The sequence below is a fragment of the Lytechinus pictus genome, chromosome 9 (genome assembly GCF_037042905.1).
Source record: "Lytechinus pictus isolate F3 Inbred chromosome 9, Lp3.0, whole genome shotgun sequence".
Classification (NCBI taxonomy): Eukaryota; Metazoa; Echinodermata; class Echinoidea; order Temnopleuroida; family Toxopneustidae; genus Lytechinus; species Lytechinus pictus.
The window spans coordinates 1,912,318-1,928,071 of record NC_087253.1 but is presented as its reverse complement, the minus strand read 5'-3'; the positions used below and the strand labels follow the sequence as shown (position 1 = coordinate 1,928,071).

Sequence of the window (15,754 nt, the reverse complement as noted above, 5' to 3'; positions counted from 1 at the left end):
CTCTCGGGAAAAATAGTACCTTTAAGTGTTCAATGTTAGAATACATAACATATGATGTTGATGATAATAACATTTATGCAGTACCATATTATCTAAAGAAATATTCTATTCCAAGATGCACAATCCAGTATTTTTCATTCTTGGAGGACAAAATTTGAATAAACAGAAATTCATATACAATAAAATACAAAAGAATAAGAGGGGATATGACATCATCACCTTGCTCACTGCATATTCATGAAGACATACATACAACTATTTCACTAAAATAATGCAAAACTTCAAAAATTCATAACTTTGTAATTTCTTGTCTGATATTGATGAAATTTTCAGTGTGGTGTTTGTCTGATTTTACTTTTCTGATCAAATCATATTATTTTTAGCCTAGAGTAACCCCTTTAATGATGCTCAAAGTAAACTATCAGTGTCTGACATGTCAGCTGTTTGTGACAATAATATAGATTTTTTTTTAAGATTATACACCAGGAACAGTTATTCTAAGTACACCTCTCGCTCTATTACAAACAAATTGTACTACTTTTAACAACATTAATTCATTCCTGACACTCACCTGACATGGACTTTGTTCTGGAGCTGATCAATCTTTGCCTTTGCCATCTTGGATTTTACAACTGAACAAAAAAAGAGGAATTGATAATAAGAAATAGAAGGTGAGAACACTATATACAGATAATACAATCACTGGTAAAGATTGATTGAAACTTTACGTCTATGAGACACTATGATCTCAGAATACAATCACTTGTAAAGGTTGATTGAATCTTAACGTCTAAGAGACACTATGATCTCAGAATACAATCACTTGTAGAGATTGATTGAATCTTAACGCAGGGCTCGACACTAGCGGCGGTCCGACGGTCCCAGACCGGTAAAAATCGCTGTCGGACCAGTAGATTTTCAGAAATAGGAAGATTTACTGGTCCGACATGACCAGTACAAAATATCATTGTCGGGCCAGTAATTTTTCCAAAAATAGTAAGATTTAAGGGTCCGACATGACCAGTAATAAAATCCATTGTTGGGCCAATAACTTTTCCAGAAATGGTCAAATTTCACTGCAAACCATTTCCCCCCGTTAAATTCTGTCATTCACACACAGAATACACACACTAGAGTAGCATTCAGTGTACATGTAGCCAGCTACACAACCCACGTGGTAAATTCTCTACTGGCTGCGCGAACGAAGCTTGGCTAAACTCTGGCAGAAATCTCTCACAGAACTGTCAAAATTCACGGTTCATACTCATGAAAGGCTCTTATAATGTCCATATTTCCTAAAAATTGGAGTAACTCTGTCATTTGTAAGCAGTAAAAGGAGAAATTTTCACTTTTCTGTTTTGGTTCAAACAGATCGGGTTTCGGGTGATAGCGTCTGAATACATAATAGCCCCACATATGCATTTATGTGTGTGTTGATACACTTGGTTTCTGACTTTCTTTCGTAGCTATTTTAATTGAGCCAAAAAGAAACTGATAAATTATTTGATGATAGTTTTAGCTCTCTTCCTCTGTTTTCTTCCTATCTTTCTTTCCTTCTTTCTTTCCAATCTTTCTTTGTTTCTTCCCTCTCTTCTTTCATTTTTTTGTTACTGTCTTTCTTTTTTAATTTCCTTTTTTCTTTAATTTGTTCTTTCTTTCTTTTTTCCCTCCCTCCCTCCCTCCCTCCCTCCCTCCCTCCCTCCCTCCCTCCCTCCCTCCCTCCCTCCCTCCCTCCCTCCCTCCCTCCCTCCCTCCCTCCCTCCCTCCCTCCCTCCCTCCCTCCCTCCCTCCCTCCCTCCCTCCCTCCCTCCCTCCCTCCCTCCCTCCCTCCCTCCCTCCCTCCCTCCCTCCCTCCCTCCCTCCCTCCCTCCCTCCCTCCCTCCCTCCCTCCCTCCCTCCCTCCCTCCCTCCCTCCCTCCCTCCCTCCCTCCCTCCCTCCCTCCCTCCCTCCCTCCCTCCCTCCCTCCCTCCCTCCCTCCCTCCCTCCCTCCCTCCCTCCCTCCCTCCCTCCCTCCCTCCCTCCCTCCCTCCCTCCCTCCCTCCCTCCCTCCCTTTTTTTCTTCCTTTCATCTATTCTTTTACCCTTTCTTTTTTTATATTGCTTGCTTCTTTCTTTCCTTCCCTTCCTTTATTTATTTCCTTCTATCTATCATTTTACCTTTCCTTTATTCCTTCCTTAATTCCTTTCTTCCTTCTTTCAATCCTTCCTTCCTCTCTTTCTTTCTTTTGTCCTTTCCATCTCTCCTTTTGTCCTTTCTTTTTTTATTGCTTATTCTTTCTTTCCTTTACTACTTACTAGATTTGTTCTTTCTTTCTGTATTGCTTCATTTCTTTCCTTCATTTTTTTTTTCATTTCTTTCTTTCTTTATTTTTGTTCCTTCTTTATTCCTTCCTTCCTTTCATTCTTTAGTTCTTTCTTTATTTCCTTCCTTCACATCTATCCTTTCTTTACCATTTCTTTTTTTCTTCCTTCCTTTCTTTTATTCTTTTTCTTTTCTTTCTTCTTTCTTTCTTCGTTTCTGTCTTGCTTTCTTTTTGTCCTTCATTTTATTTGGGGGGGGGACGAAAGGCTAGAAAAATAAACTTGCGCCTTTTTTTTAATGTTTTCTTTATTTTTTTGGGACCAGTAGATTTTAGGTTCGGACCAGTAAAAATTTGAAAAACTGGGTATCTACTGGTCCGACATGAATAGGTTGGACCAGTAGAAAAAATGGGTTAGTGTGGAGCGCTTAACGTCTAAGAGACACTTTGATCTCAGAACAAATTCACTGGTAAAGAATGATGGTATCTTTACGTCTTTGAGACACTATGATCTCAGAATACAATCACTTGTAAAGGTTGATTGAATCTTTACATCTATGAGACACAAAGATCTCAGAATACAATCACTTGTAAAGATTGATTGAATCTTTACATCTATGAGACACTATGATCTAAGAATACAATCACTTGTAAAGATTGATTGAATTTTTACATCTATGAGACACTAAGATCTCAGAATACAATCACTTGTAAAGAATGATGATATCTTTATGTCTATGAGACACTATGATCTCAGAATACAATCACTTGTAAAGATTGATTGAATTTTTACATCTATGAGACACTATGATGTCAGAATACATTCAACTGTAAAGGTTGATTGGCTGCCTTTATGCTACTGAACCCTGATGCAAAATGTGTTTGTTGTATTGTACATTGAATTCTTCAATGGAGGCAAGGCGAGTCTGTTTAGTGATGGTTTTACATAACGTTCAATCCAAAGTGTAGACAGGTGCAGAAAGACAATGATCTAGACTCCATTTCAAGTAGTATGTTGCAGTACATCATGACCATCTCAGATAACAGGCATTTTATTCAAATATCAAAATTACAATACAGTAAAAAAAAAATTTAAAAAAAGGGGGACCATCATATGCCAGGACAAAATGGCAAATACATAATTAACTTATGCATTTACCATTAAATTGGAAAATTATTACATTTAACTGAATGTGCATGCGGGGAAAATGATTGTTGCAAATTTGAGGAATGGACGCTGATCCTTACCGTCAATGACGAATCCTTCAACGTCATCTTCTGACATCTTGAGTTCTTGTTGAAGTGTGTCAAAGCTGATCTCTTTCACGTCAACTGCCATTCCCATAAAGGTCAATATCCTCATCTTCTTTATCATTGCATCATGGGAGAGGCCTGCAAGAGAGTGAAATAGTAAAACATATTCCATGACAAAGAAGGTCTCTTTTTTAATAGCAAGACAATATATTCTCTTTTCTTTTCATTTTGTATGACAGAGATTTGAAGGATGTGATATTGTAAGAATTATATACCTTGCTTGAATTGAGTGTGCAAACAAATAAAACAATTTTTTTACTAGGAAAAAATGTTTGCCAAGAAATAGTTCATTTTCTTTGCTGACATCACGCAGTCCATTTTTTCCTTGGGGAAAAAAATGAACTATACGATTTTCCGACCCTCCCCCCCAAGTGCACACTGCACTCAAGACATATACTGATGTGCATGGCAGCTCAAGCTTTGGCTCAAGCCATAGTGCACATCTCACAGGGTGCGCCTGGCACAAGGGAGGGCTGCCTGCTAAGCGATCAGCATATCCTACAAATTTTATGACACTTTTCAAAAGTTATTAACATTTTTATTGCTATTTTTTGCTTATTTCATGTATTGAGGAATGATACAGGTGGAAGGGATATATTAACAAATATACAATGACTCATTCTCGGAACATGCTAAAACTATTCACACTCGGGAACTTCAATAGCACCATTCTCCATAGGGAGAAGGGTAATATTGATGTTCCTTTGATGTGAATAGTTTTAACCAGATCATCGAGCGTCACAGTATATTTGTATAATATTTCATGAAAATGAATGTCACCTATTATAGCAAGAAAATATATTTTCATTTTCTTTAGCAATGTATGATGAGATAAATCTGCAGAAGTTCTCATGATCATTTGAAACTCTCAATGGGTTTAGAGGCACGTCTAATTCAACTCACCTAACCCTTTGATGAAATCCTGGTTGGAATTGAAGAAGTTCATATAATCATCTAACCTCCCAGACACAAATATTGTCAAGAGCTGTAGGATGAGGAAAGACACAAGAGAATTCTTTTAAATAATGAAGTGATGGTGGCTTCAGACTTTAGAAGATTTTGAAGTTTAGGAACTTTAGACTTTGTATTTTAAGAGTTTTTTTCAGAAAAAAAGACTTCAATTGCATAACCGTTAATGAATCATATCATCAGGAAATCAACTTTTATTATCCGATAATTACAAATATCCAAAGAACTCTGGTCAAAACTTACTTTGCACTGCTTATTTGTGTTGTCTGCAGTTTTTTTGTGGCCAGAGGACAGTAACACAAAGCTTAGCAAGCATTGTAGAACACCTTTTCACAATTGATTGCATTGACTACAATGTACAATTAATCTTGAAAATCATGCTTACAAATAGATTGATGGCAACACAAAAGTGTTTTTATAGCAGACCTGATTTGTTTCCAAGGTCCATTTGTTAGAGATTATTTATGTTGATAAGAATGTTTTATCATCAAACAAAATAAAAGTTTGCAGCTCTGAGCACTCGACTTAAAAACTGATAAATTTCCATGGCAACTCACATCATGAATCCTCTCTCCCTCCAAGAACTTGACCGGTCTGAGGGTGAGGAGGTGGTCAAAGAGGTAGACCTGAGGGTCAGCGATGGCATTGACGATACATCGGTTAGCTTCATCACGAGCCTGTGAGGCATTATCTTCTGTGTAGGTGCCTAAAAGCTCAACCATTACAATGCTGGCTTCATCACTAAGAAAGAAGATAAGGGAGGGAAGAGAGATTTGAATAATTCCCTTTCTAACTAAAGTCTGCACATAACAGGTTAAATCAATCAGGAAAAATTATGATTATTCACAATCTGCATGGCCAAATATTTTCATTCAAATAAATTTTGACCAACAAAAAAAGCAATACCAAAATTTCCATCGAAGAAATTCCCTCCAGTTAGCATACATAACAAAATAACAGATTACCGAAATTCTGATCTGAAGTTAAAGACTTTACATTAAAATTTGATAATATACACTCAAAAGGTAGTACTAAGTAGTACTGAATTAGACTTTCAATGATCTCAAAATTAAGTGAAAACTTGCAACTGATTAATTTTCAATATAAGTACTTAACCAGCAATCAAAAGCTAATATAGAATTACTTTGAATGTGTTTGGCTCATAGTGGTCTTTGGAAGAGTAAGTTACTGACTAGCAAATATGGATTTTTTTTTTTTCGATGTCTCCTTGGTCTTTAGTCTTGTTTCCAGGCCTTAATATTTACCTCTGTTTGCTTTCTTTGAGTCCTTCATACAGCAATCTGTAGACATTGTTGATCCTATCTCGATTCAATTCCCATTGAACAGTCCACTTCTTAACCTACAGAAAAGGAAAGAAAATGGTAAAATAGCAGTTCAAAATAGTTTGCTTCATTCTGTGATTCCCGTGTTTCTGAATGGAAAACTAAGGGAGAAGTCATATATCCACATATGAACATTCCAAAATACAAAAAGAAAAACACCCAAACTTCTCCAACACTATTTTATTTCAAAGATTATCTGAATTATTTTACTGATGGATAATTTTGATTTGATTCTATTTCAGTTTGTCTAATTAGAAGATTAAAAAGGAAATAATATTACACAAGAATAAAAATTGTTCTGGTAAGATATAAAACGTACACCAATGGTACAATGATGTAGTCCACAGACTGATAAATTGTTGAGAATTTGATTTCACTCAAGGGGGGAAGCACAGGTTGAACATTTAGATATGTGTAATGTTTTTTTATTTAGTTATTTGGGCCTGACTTTGCCATCATAAAATAATAATAATAATAATATATGTGATTTGTAATGTGCCAAATCCACTCGGCAGAGTGCCCAAGGCGCAGTGAAAGAAAGAAAGAAAGAAAGAAAGAAAGAAAGAAAGAAAGAAAGAAAGAAAGAAAGAAAGAAAGAAAGAAAGAAAGAAAGAAAGAAAGAAAGAAAGAAAGAAAGAAAGAAAGAAAGAAAGAAAGAGAAAAAGTACAAATATAATAGTAATAGATTGTAAGTGGCCCATAATTACCAAATAATAAACCATGATTATAATAAATAGTAGAAAGATTTTACATTAAAAGCTAAATAAATATGAATTAACATTATTCTTAAATCTGTCGATGTTAATGAGTTAACTTATATAAAACTCTTTATGAATCACCAGCACCAAGGTCAACAACCGTCAGAGTAGAGTTTAATGCCTTCAACAACTTAATCCAAATTTCTTAGAAATTAGTTTTGTATACATGTAAAGTACACTCTAAATCTTGTTTTGTCATCACTCACTTGTCTGACTGGCTTCCTATGGGGGCTGGTGCCCTTATATGCTAGAGCTCCTGTGAGTTCTGAGCTGGCCAGGCTTGCCCCTTAAATTGTCGGTGAACGGAGCAACAGGTAGGAGAGCACCAGCCTCAACCAGGATCTAGCTAGGAATCCCGGTGGGTGATGCAAAACTGTTCTTTTTGAAATTATGTACTCGGTTGTATTTGTTAAGATCTCTTTTTTTATTTGTTTATATTTGTTGTTCTTTGTATATCCAATGGAACTGTTGCTGGGCTAGCACCATGAGCGTCTCTGGCCGGTGTGTGCGCTCAATAAGATATCACAATTATTATTATTATTAAACTCACCTTGTCGAGATCTGTGACGACTTGTTCAATGTTTTCATACTTAGCAGCAACTCTTAACATACCACAGTAAACATGGTAGGCAAGGGGATTCGTCTCTCCAACACCATGGAATAAACTATTCAAACTGGAAAGGGAAACACACAGAAATCGAGGAGAATAAATTGAGGTAGGGGAGAAACATAAATCAACCTTCAAATGTCATAATGGCTTCAACAAAACAGAACTAATTAGTTGCTTTCCTGCTGAATAAAAGGCTTGATTGGAAGAATATAAGTAGCCATTTTGCAGCAAATAGTCCCCCCCCCCCCCCCCCCCGGATCTAAGCCAGATTAGAGAGAGAAAATGTCGAGAGTGAAATATCAAATGAGAGATAACAAAATGACTCACAGATTAAATCACTATTTTAGAAATATATGGAAAATATACATAAAAATGGAATCAAATGACGACTTGCAGATAGAGTTGCGTTTAAACGCAAGTCAAAATATCAATCGCAAGTCCCAAATGCACGCTGTTGATTGGTTGATAATCAAGTTGCGCATGATTTTTAGAGTTGCGATTGATTGCAACTCTTTCTGCAACGGGCCCCAGATCAATAATTAAAACTTGGATATTGACATGAAAACTTTTACAAAATGACAACTCACATTTTAATTCTTATGTACGACTGTTCAGCTGTGCCTGATTTGGTGATGTGTTCACTAAGTTTTGGGACGAGTTTTTCCATCGTTTCTGGCGGGAAGTAGATGAGAAGAGACAGGATACTGTTGAAAACACCTTCAATTTCTGTAAAAAGAAAAGAGAAAGAAAACAATTTTACTTGTATGGTTAATTCAGAGTTGGCGGTTTGAGGAAGGGTCATTCCATGCCAATTCACCCAATGAATGTGCAATTTTGCACCCGACCCTCTCGAAATTCGTTGTAAATTGGTACACATAAAATTCACCATGGCCCACGCACAAAACAAAAAAAATAAGTCGAATTGGTCCGTCGGTTCTCGCGCTACGGCCCGCCCATTTCTCCTTGTTTTGACAAAAATGGGCATGACCTTCAACTTTCAATGGCCACTTCGTCGTAACGTGTTGATCAATTTTCATGAAACAGGTACCATTTATTAGGAAATTCAGAGAGGAATCCAAGACATGCATCAAATAATATATTGGAGCGATTTATAAGGTCGTGACCTTTGACCTTTACTTTGACCTTGAGTTTGACCCCCGGACAAATAATTTTTTAACTTGATTTTCATGTATGTTAATTATTAGTATGATATTGACAAAATATGTTAAAATCAATGATGATATTTTATTTCTTCACCTTTTAAAACTCTTCCAAAGATACCATGAAATTTCACTCTAGTCCCACATACTGATATTCATGTTAGTAAAGTGTTTACCAGTTACATGATTTCTTCCAATCTTAAGTTACAGTATGCATGCACATGAAAAGAAATTAAGCTCATCAGTTCACAAATGAAACATTAAACATTTATGCTCATGAATAGGTATCTGTTTAGGCATTTTGATGTTCAGCAATATACATGTATATCATATATATATATATATTCTTGTTAGTAAATAGGCATATACTCAACAATTTGATGATAAAAGTAAACACTTTACCATTAAACAAGAATATATATATATATATATGATATATATTGCTGAACATCAAAATGCTTAAACAGATACCTATTCATGAGCATTAATGTTGCTTTGATTTTAACATATTTTGTCAATATCATACTAATAATTAACATACATGAAAATCAAGTTAAAAAATTATTTGTCCGGGGGTCAAACTCAAGGTCAAAGTAAAAGTCAAAGGTCACGACCTTATAAATCGCTCCAATACATTATTTGATGCATGTTTTGGACTCCTCTCTGAATTTCCTAATAAATGGTACCAGTTTCATGAAAATTGGTCGACACATTACGACGCAGTGGCCATTGAAAGTTGAAGTTCACGCCCATTTTTGTCAAAACAAGGAGAAAAGGGCGGGCCGTAGCGCGAGAACCGACGGACCAATTGGACTTATTTTTTTTGTTTTGTACGTGGGCCATGGTGAATTTTATGTGTACCAAATTACAACAAATTCTGAGACGGTCGGGTGCAACCACTGGGTGAATCCAGATGGAATGACCCGGAACATTCAGCAATCAATCGTGATTATGATATTGTAGTTGTCGTTGTTCCTTGATATCAGCAGTCACTACCAGTAAGCCATCTTTACTAACTCACTACTACCTGTAAAAACCACAGAACAATAGATTCAGTTGACCAAATCTATTGTTCTCTGGATTTTGCAAGTAATAGTGAGTTAAAGATAGCTGACTGATAGTGTATGTGTAAAATGATGAATTGAATTGAATTTATTACCACTCAAGGATATACAAAATCATTTGATAATATGGTCGATTGGGGCTAACAAAATAGCAATATGCAATTCAAGGTTTGCCCCAAATACCTATGACTGTACTATTCTAATAGATACAGTAATATGTAGTGTAATCACTTTGAGACATGTTCATTAAGAGTTATAATCAAGCGCAACTCTGCAAATCCTACACAACTTGGTTTTTAACCAATCAAAAGAGCACTGATATTTTGTCTGTTGTTTAAATACAACGGGTCACTGAAAGGTTCCATGACATATGGTCCAGTGTTAATTGCTCCAATGGAAAATCTGCACATTAGGCCAAACATAAAAGCTAACCTCCAAAACTAAATACACCCTAACCATTACATGTATATCTACATTGTTCTGAACACAAAACTCTATTACAATCCTAACTCTAAAACCTATGCCCTCTGAAATACTAAGACCGGAGTAAATGTTGTGTCACCCCCTTAACATGTTTCACAGTGATTCCACCATATAATTGCGCTTAGAAAAATAATACAGTCATAGGTAATGTTAATTTTTTTAATTCATAATATCACCTTCCTCAAGTATAATCATATCATTATCTTTTTCTTACAGTTCACATTTGTTAGTTGAATCTTAGCATTTTGGATACTAATGGGGCATTGCAAGAAACTTGAAATTGATTGAAATAATAATAATAAACAGTTCTTGTATAGCGCATATCACGATTATGAATAATGTCTCTATGCGCTTCCAAAGGACTTGGATATTATTACCCCAGCTGTAGCTTGGCAGCCGTAATTACTAAGATTACAGCGCACACGCATTTCAAGGAATAAATTCCTGCCAGGTACCCATTCACCTCACCTGGGTTGAGTGCAGCACAATGTGGATAAATTTCTTGCCGAAGGAAATTACGCCATGGCTGGGATTCGAACCCACAACCCTCTGTTTCAAAGTCCGGAGACTAATCCACTGGGCCACAACGCTCCACTGAAAGTCAATTTTAGGTCCAAAATCAATTGAAATTCATGATTTCATTGCAAATTTGAATTTGATTGATGGTCTCCTTCAACAAATATATCAATTTGCTTCAGTTGAAAATGATCCATCAATCATATATTTGCATCTGAAATTTGTAATTGATCTCAAATATTTTCTTGCAACAGTCTCGATGGGTCATGATAAAAAACATCAACAGCCAATATGTGGTGGGAATCAGGATTCAAGCTGTGGCCGTATGAATATATTTGGCCCACATGAAATCATAATGAATTATCCTGGTTCCACACAATTATGAACTGGGCCAATTCAATTGATTTCAACAGGGCTTATTGCATACTCACACAGCCCATCACATGGCCGTTAATGTACTTTTGGCTACCATAAACAATTCATGTCAAAGTTGGTGTGCAGAGATATTCCACCATGTCTACACTTCTGAAACATGGTCATGTGAATGCTGACATGTATAATTAAAAAAAAGGTGATGTCACACTTCAGCGTGTAAACAGCCAAAGGGATTAGTCCATCAAGTACTGTGTTATTTAGTATATAAGATTTCGATTGGTATATGATTTATCAATTTCACTTTTGAATCTGGTCAGGGTCTTTAAGTATCAAGAAAACTCGTCGGAATTTCGCATATCCTTACCATTCACGTCAGGTAGTTTCCAGACGACTCCTACATTATCTATGATCGATTCCAGGTCTAATTCTAGTCCTTCCTCGCTCATCGTCTCTGAGATGTCCGCTCCCTTTTCTTTTAGGAACGACCTCAGTTCCCCAGCCTGAAAAACATAAGAAATGATGGCGTATTGGTAATGAGCACTGATATTTTGAGCTTGGGGGCTTCGCTCAATAAACACAAAATTTTGCGTTAAAATTCCTGTGTTCACCAAAGAGCTTTCATTTCCCCTGAAGTTGCACAAAGAACAAAGTACAATAATGAGCCGACTGCTAGTGATGGTGCTGCCTAGACAGCTGAAATCTGTCTGTTACTAGAAATTAAGCATTTTTTCCGAACTTTGGTTCGTTTCAGGGTTCAGCAATGAATGCCAAATTAAATTATTAACATATAAAATAAAGGATTGAATTTCTATCAAACCACTATTTTTCTGCGTATTCACTGGATCCTGCAATTCTTAAGGACTGGAGGATATCAAAAGAAGAAGAAGATAAATAAAAATATAAATAGGCAAGAGTCCCATGTGAACCCGGGTGCATAGTAAAATTGAAAATAAAATATTGAAAAGGTTAATATACGTAGCAATCAAATATCTAAGATATTTACAATGTAGTAAAGAAGAAGTTAGATACATGGCTTACATGTAATTCAGTGTAAAGTTAGACTTGTCTACCACAAATAGTGCTGATCTTTTGACCCCAAAAAAATCAACTTTTTATCTCCGTTTCATTGCAAATCTGACATTTAATGCTGATTGTTTTCTAGGTTTGGTATCATGTGAAACAGTAAATTTTGGTCCTCTTTTTTACAAACCTACTCAAAAATATTGAGAAAATAGAAAAAAAATTGTTATTTCTAATGAAATATTAGTGGTTTTCCCATTCCTTTTCAACAGAAATCTAAAATTATTGATATTTTTTCCTCATTCTCAAAAAAACTAACAGTTGATCCTGGTTTTTAATTTGTCTAAATGTAATATCATCTGTAGTGTCCATTCAAAGATACCATACATAATAAAGTGTGAAGTGTATAGCTAAGTTCAGTTCACAACGTGTCGTAGTAGCAGCAATGACTATAGTTTATGGAAGTCAATAAAAGATGTTGATCTAAAGCTTGATTTCATGGACTGAGTTTGTTATGTCTGTCTGACATACTACATCATCTGAAAGAGAATACCTCTTGTCACATAAATACCAAATACTGGGAGTGAAAATTGACAATTTAGGCAATCTTTCGCTAGCACATCAGACTGAGAATTAGCATTGGAGGTTTGAATCCCAGAAAGGTATACATGTAGTACCAGAAGCGCAAGTAGAGAGGGAAAAAAAGATAAAAGGTTTTTTTCACTTCAAAAACAAATTTTAGGCCTACTTGGGGTGCATTCATATCTTTCATATATATGTATCTATAAATAAATAAATAATCATCCATGTATCTGCAAGAATCGTCAATCTTGAAGGAGGTAGATCAACCAAGAAGAGTATATAAACAAACAAGTGGAATGCCTCTGGCCGTCTCACCTGCATCACGCGATTCAATATAGCAGCAGTGCTGATTTTGAAAACTACTATAACTCGCACAAGATGTTCAGTGATACTTGGTTACTCTTATTTCCACGTTTTATGAACTAGACCAACACACTTTCAAATTTATGGCTGTAATTCAACAAATACCCCAATTTGGCCAAAGTTCATTGACCCTAAATGACCTTTGACCTTGATCATGTGACCTGAAACTTGCACAGGATGTTCAGTAATACTTGATTACTATTATGTCCAAGTTTCATGAATCAGATCCATAAACTTTCAAAGTTATGATGGTAATTCAACAGATACCCCCAATTCGGCCAAAGTTCATTGACCCTAAATGACCTTTGACCTTGGTCATGTGACGTGAAACTCATGCAGGATGTTCAGTGATACTTGATTAACCTTATGTATAAGTTTCATGAACTAGGTCCATATACTTTCTAAGTTATTCTGTCATTTCAAAAACTTAACCTCAGGTTAAGATTTGGTGTTGACGCCGCCGCCGCCATCGGAAAAGCGGCGCCTATAGTCTCACTCTGCTATGCAGGTGAGACAATAAAACGATCTAGATGAATAAGTACTTGCTAGATCTAGAACGAGTTAGAGCCTAGGTTTAACGGGAGCAAATAAATACATGTACATGACAACTTATCTAAAAAAGAGAAGGAAAGAGAAAAGTTCAAATATGAATGGCACAAATATGAATTACGATTTCTCGCCAACCTGTCACAAAATTAAATTTTCATTTTTTTTTAAATGTATTTTTATTGCTCTTTTTCATCATTCATGTTTCATTGTTCGTTGAGTCAAAGTCACAAACAATGAACCCCATTGTTTGTGACTTTGAGTCACAAACAATGAAACATGAATAATGAAAAAAGAGCGATCAAAAGAGTTTGACTTTGTCATGATCATGCCACTTGATGGTGTTTAGCCTTGCCCTTAGCCTTAAAAATAATTGGGTGACTCAGGCCAGCAGTTAGACCGATAAAAATAGGTCTATTTTTGTCAGAGATATGCTCCGCTGAGACTTTGTCTGGCTCTGCGGCATCCCCTCCATCAATAGACCAATGACGGCCAATGGGCTTGTAGTCGTGGAGCTCCACCAAAGCCTTTACTACAGCGTCTATGGGGAAAAGGGTGCGATTTTGCACCCTCCTCATTTACTCCTAAATTTTGCTTTTTGACGGGAAAAAGGAAGAAATGATAAAGATAAATTTAATTTTGAATGCAATTAGCTTACAACCTTTCCCAAAAATATGCTGGAAAATAGCAAATTTTGATGAAAAACAGATCAGGATCAGCCAGGTTCTCCTTCGATCGCTCAATCGCCATCAGCTACAGCTGAGCGTATCGACGCACCAGCGGATTGGCTGGCACGTTCGTACGCTCAGCTGTAGCTGCGCTGACGTCGATTGAGCGATCAAAGAAGAACCTGGCTGATCCTGATCTGTTTTTCATCGAAATTTGCTTTTTTCCAGTATATTTTTGGGGGAGCTGATTGCATTAAAAAAATTTATAATTTCTTCCTTTTAGAAGTAATCAAGGAGAGTGCCAAATCGCACCCTTTTCTCCATACATGTAGACGCTGTCGGTGGAGCTCCACCACTATGAGCCCAACGCCATTGCCGTCTGTATAGGACAAAAAAAATCAGAATTCTAGAGAATCTTTTGAAAAACTCCTCTGAAACAGCAGATTTATCAAGACTAAACTCTATAAACGTTAGCCAGCAGTATGATGCTTGCCTAAATATGCATTGGACATACAGAATTAACAAAAAGTTACACCCTTTTTACACACTACATGTAGTAGTGCTACAAAATACAGGTACTGCTAAACAGTAGAGGCGCTGGTCCAAAAAATGGGATTGTCCCAGAAAACAAGGATATCCTCATAAACCAAGACAAATCATGTCTTGATAAATTGAGATTGTCCTTGTTTATGGGGACAGTTTTTCTTCACTTACCCCTGCGGGACATGGACGGCAATTGCTGGGATTGCTGAGAGTGCTAATAATAGATTCAGTGACCTGAATTCCCCCCCAGTTCACCATCAATTTTTTTCACAACTTGCCGTCTTCCAATAATCTTATTATGAAACTTGATATGCTTTACATTGACTAGCGCACTCGATTGATGTCGGCACTTGACAGGTGAATGAACTTTCCTAGATTTCTTGTGTGGATAAATCTTTGTCTGAAAACTGAGACAGTCCCTGTAAACTTAGCCAGGCGGCTTCTTGAGAGTAAAAATTATTTACTTACGTATGCTTACTCTCAATGAAGCCAGGTATTCCTTCCCATTCATCTCCACGTACCGTTGAAAAACCTGAAACTTTAGCCCCCGAGATTTCTACTTTCCTTCTAAAAGATCTAGCCCTAAATCATGTACCGGTACATGGGATAAAACTAAATAAAACTTCATTTCCGACATTTCTACGCTCTCGGTTTTATTTTTAAACAAGAATTCATCAAAAAAATTAGAAAAATATTGAGAAAAGACGGAAGAGACTTGCCCGATGTTTACGCCGCCATCTTGTTTCCTATTGTACTTCCCCAACGTTACGCGCGTGCGTCGCGTAACGTTCTTCCTTTCATTCTTTCTTTCCTTATTAACACAGGCGCAGCGCGCATAGCTAGTCGTAAAACTCGTAATAATATCTTTTACAAACACAAATTTCAATAGGTGGGAATACATAAAGAAAACATGAAATTCGGGTATCTCAAAAACAATCGTTAAATTATTTCTTCTCTTTGTCCAAAGGAAAAATGTAAGTTTACATTAATGACTTACTTGTTCTGCCTCAGGAATATTGATAAAAGCCGGTAAACTCATGATTTTGTGACTTCTTTTCTCCCGTATGCCTCAAGAATAATTAACACACGCAGCACGCGGGTAGAAATAAAATGAGTTCTCAGGTATGTCTATGGTCAGT

The 15,754-nt window shown here is 36.4% G+C and overlaps 1 protein-coding gene across 4 annotated transcripts in view; it reads right to left on the bottom strand.

The window, feature by feature from the left end:
• Nucleotides 1-15,754, bottom strand: part of LOC129268450 (eukaryotic translation initiation factor 3 subunit M-like) — an 18,801-nt gene extending 3,047 nt beyond the window's left edge. Inside the window, exons 1-9 of one of the 4 annotated variants that reach the window (XR_010294619.1) lie at nt 15,613-15,736; nt 11,258-11,393; nt 7,883-8,021; nt 7,236-7,359; nt 5,850-5,944; nt 5,142-5,325; nt 4,519-4,600; nt 3,550-3,693; nt 572-632 (exon numbers count right to left, since the gene is read on the bottom strand). Coding sequence is in view for 1 of the 4 variants with exons in the window: in XM_054906002.2 (XP_054761977.2) it covers nt 572-632; nt 3,550-3,693; nt 4,519-4,600; nt 5,142-5,325; nt 5,850-5,944; nt 7,236-7,359; nt 7,883-8,021; nt 11,258-11,393; nt 15,613-15,654 (1,007 nt within the window). In the remaining 3 variants the exon portion in view is untranslated. Of the gene's footprint in view, nt 1-571; nt 633-3,549; nt 3,694-4,518; nt 4,601-5,141; nt 5,326-5,849; nt 5,945-7,235; nt 7,360-7,882; nt 8,022-11,257; nt 11,394-15,612 lie in introns of all 4 variants that reach the window. The other 3 variants (XR_010294618.1, XR_010294620.1, XM_054906002.2) reach the window with 3 other exon arrangements.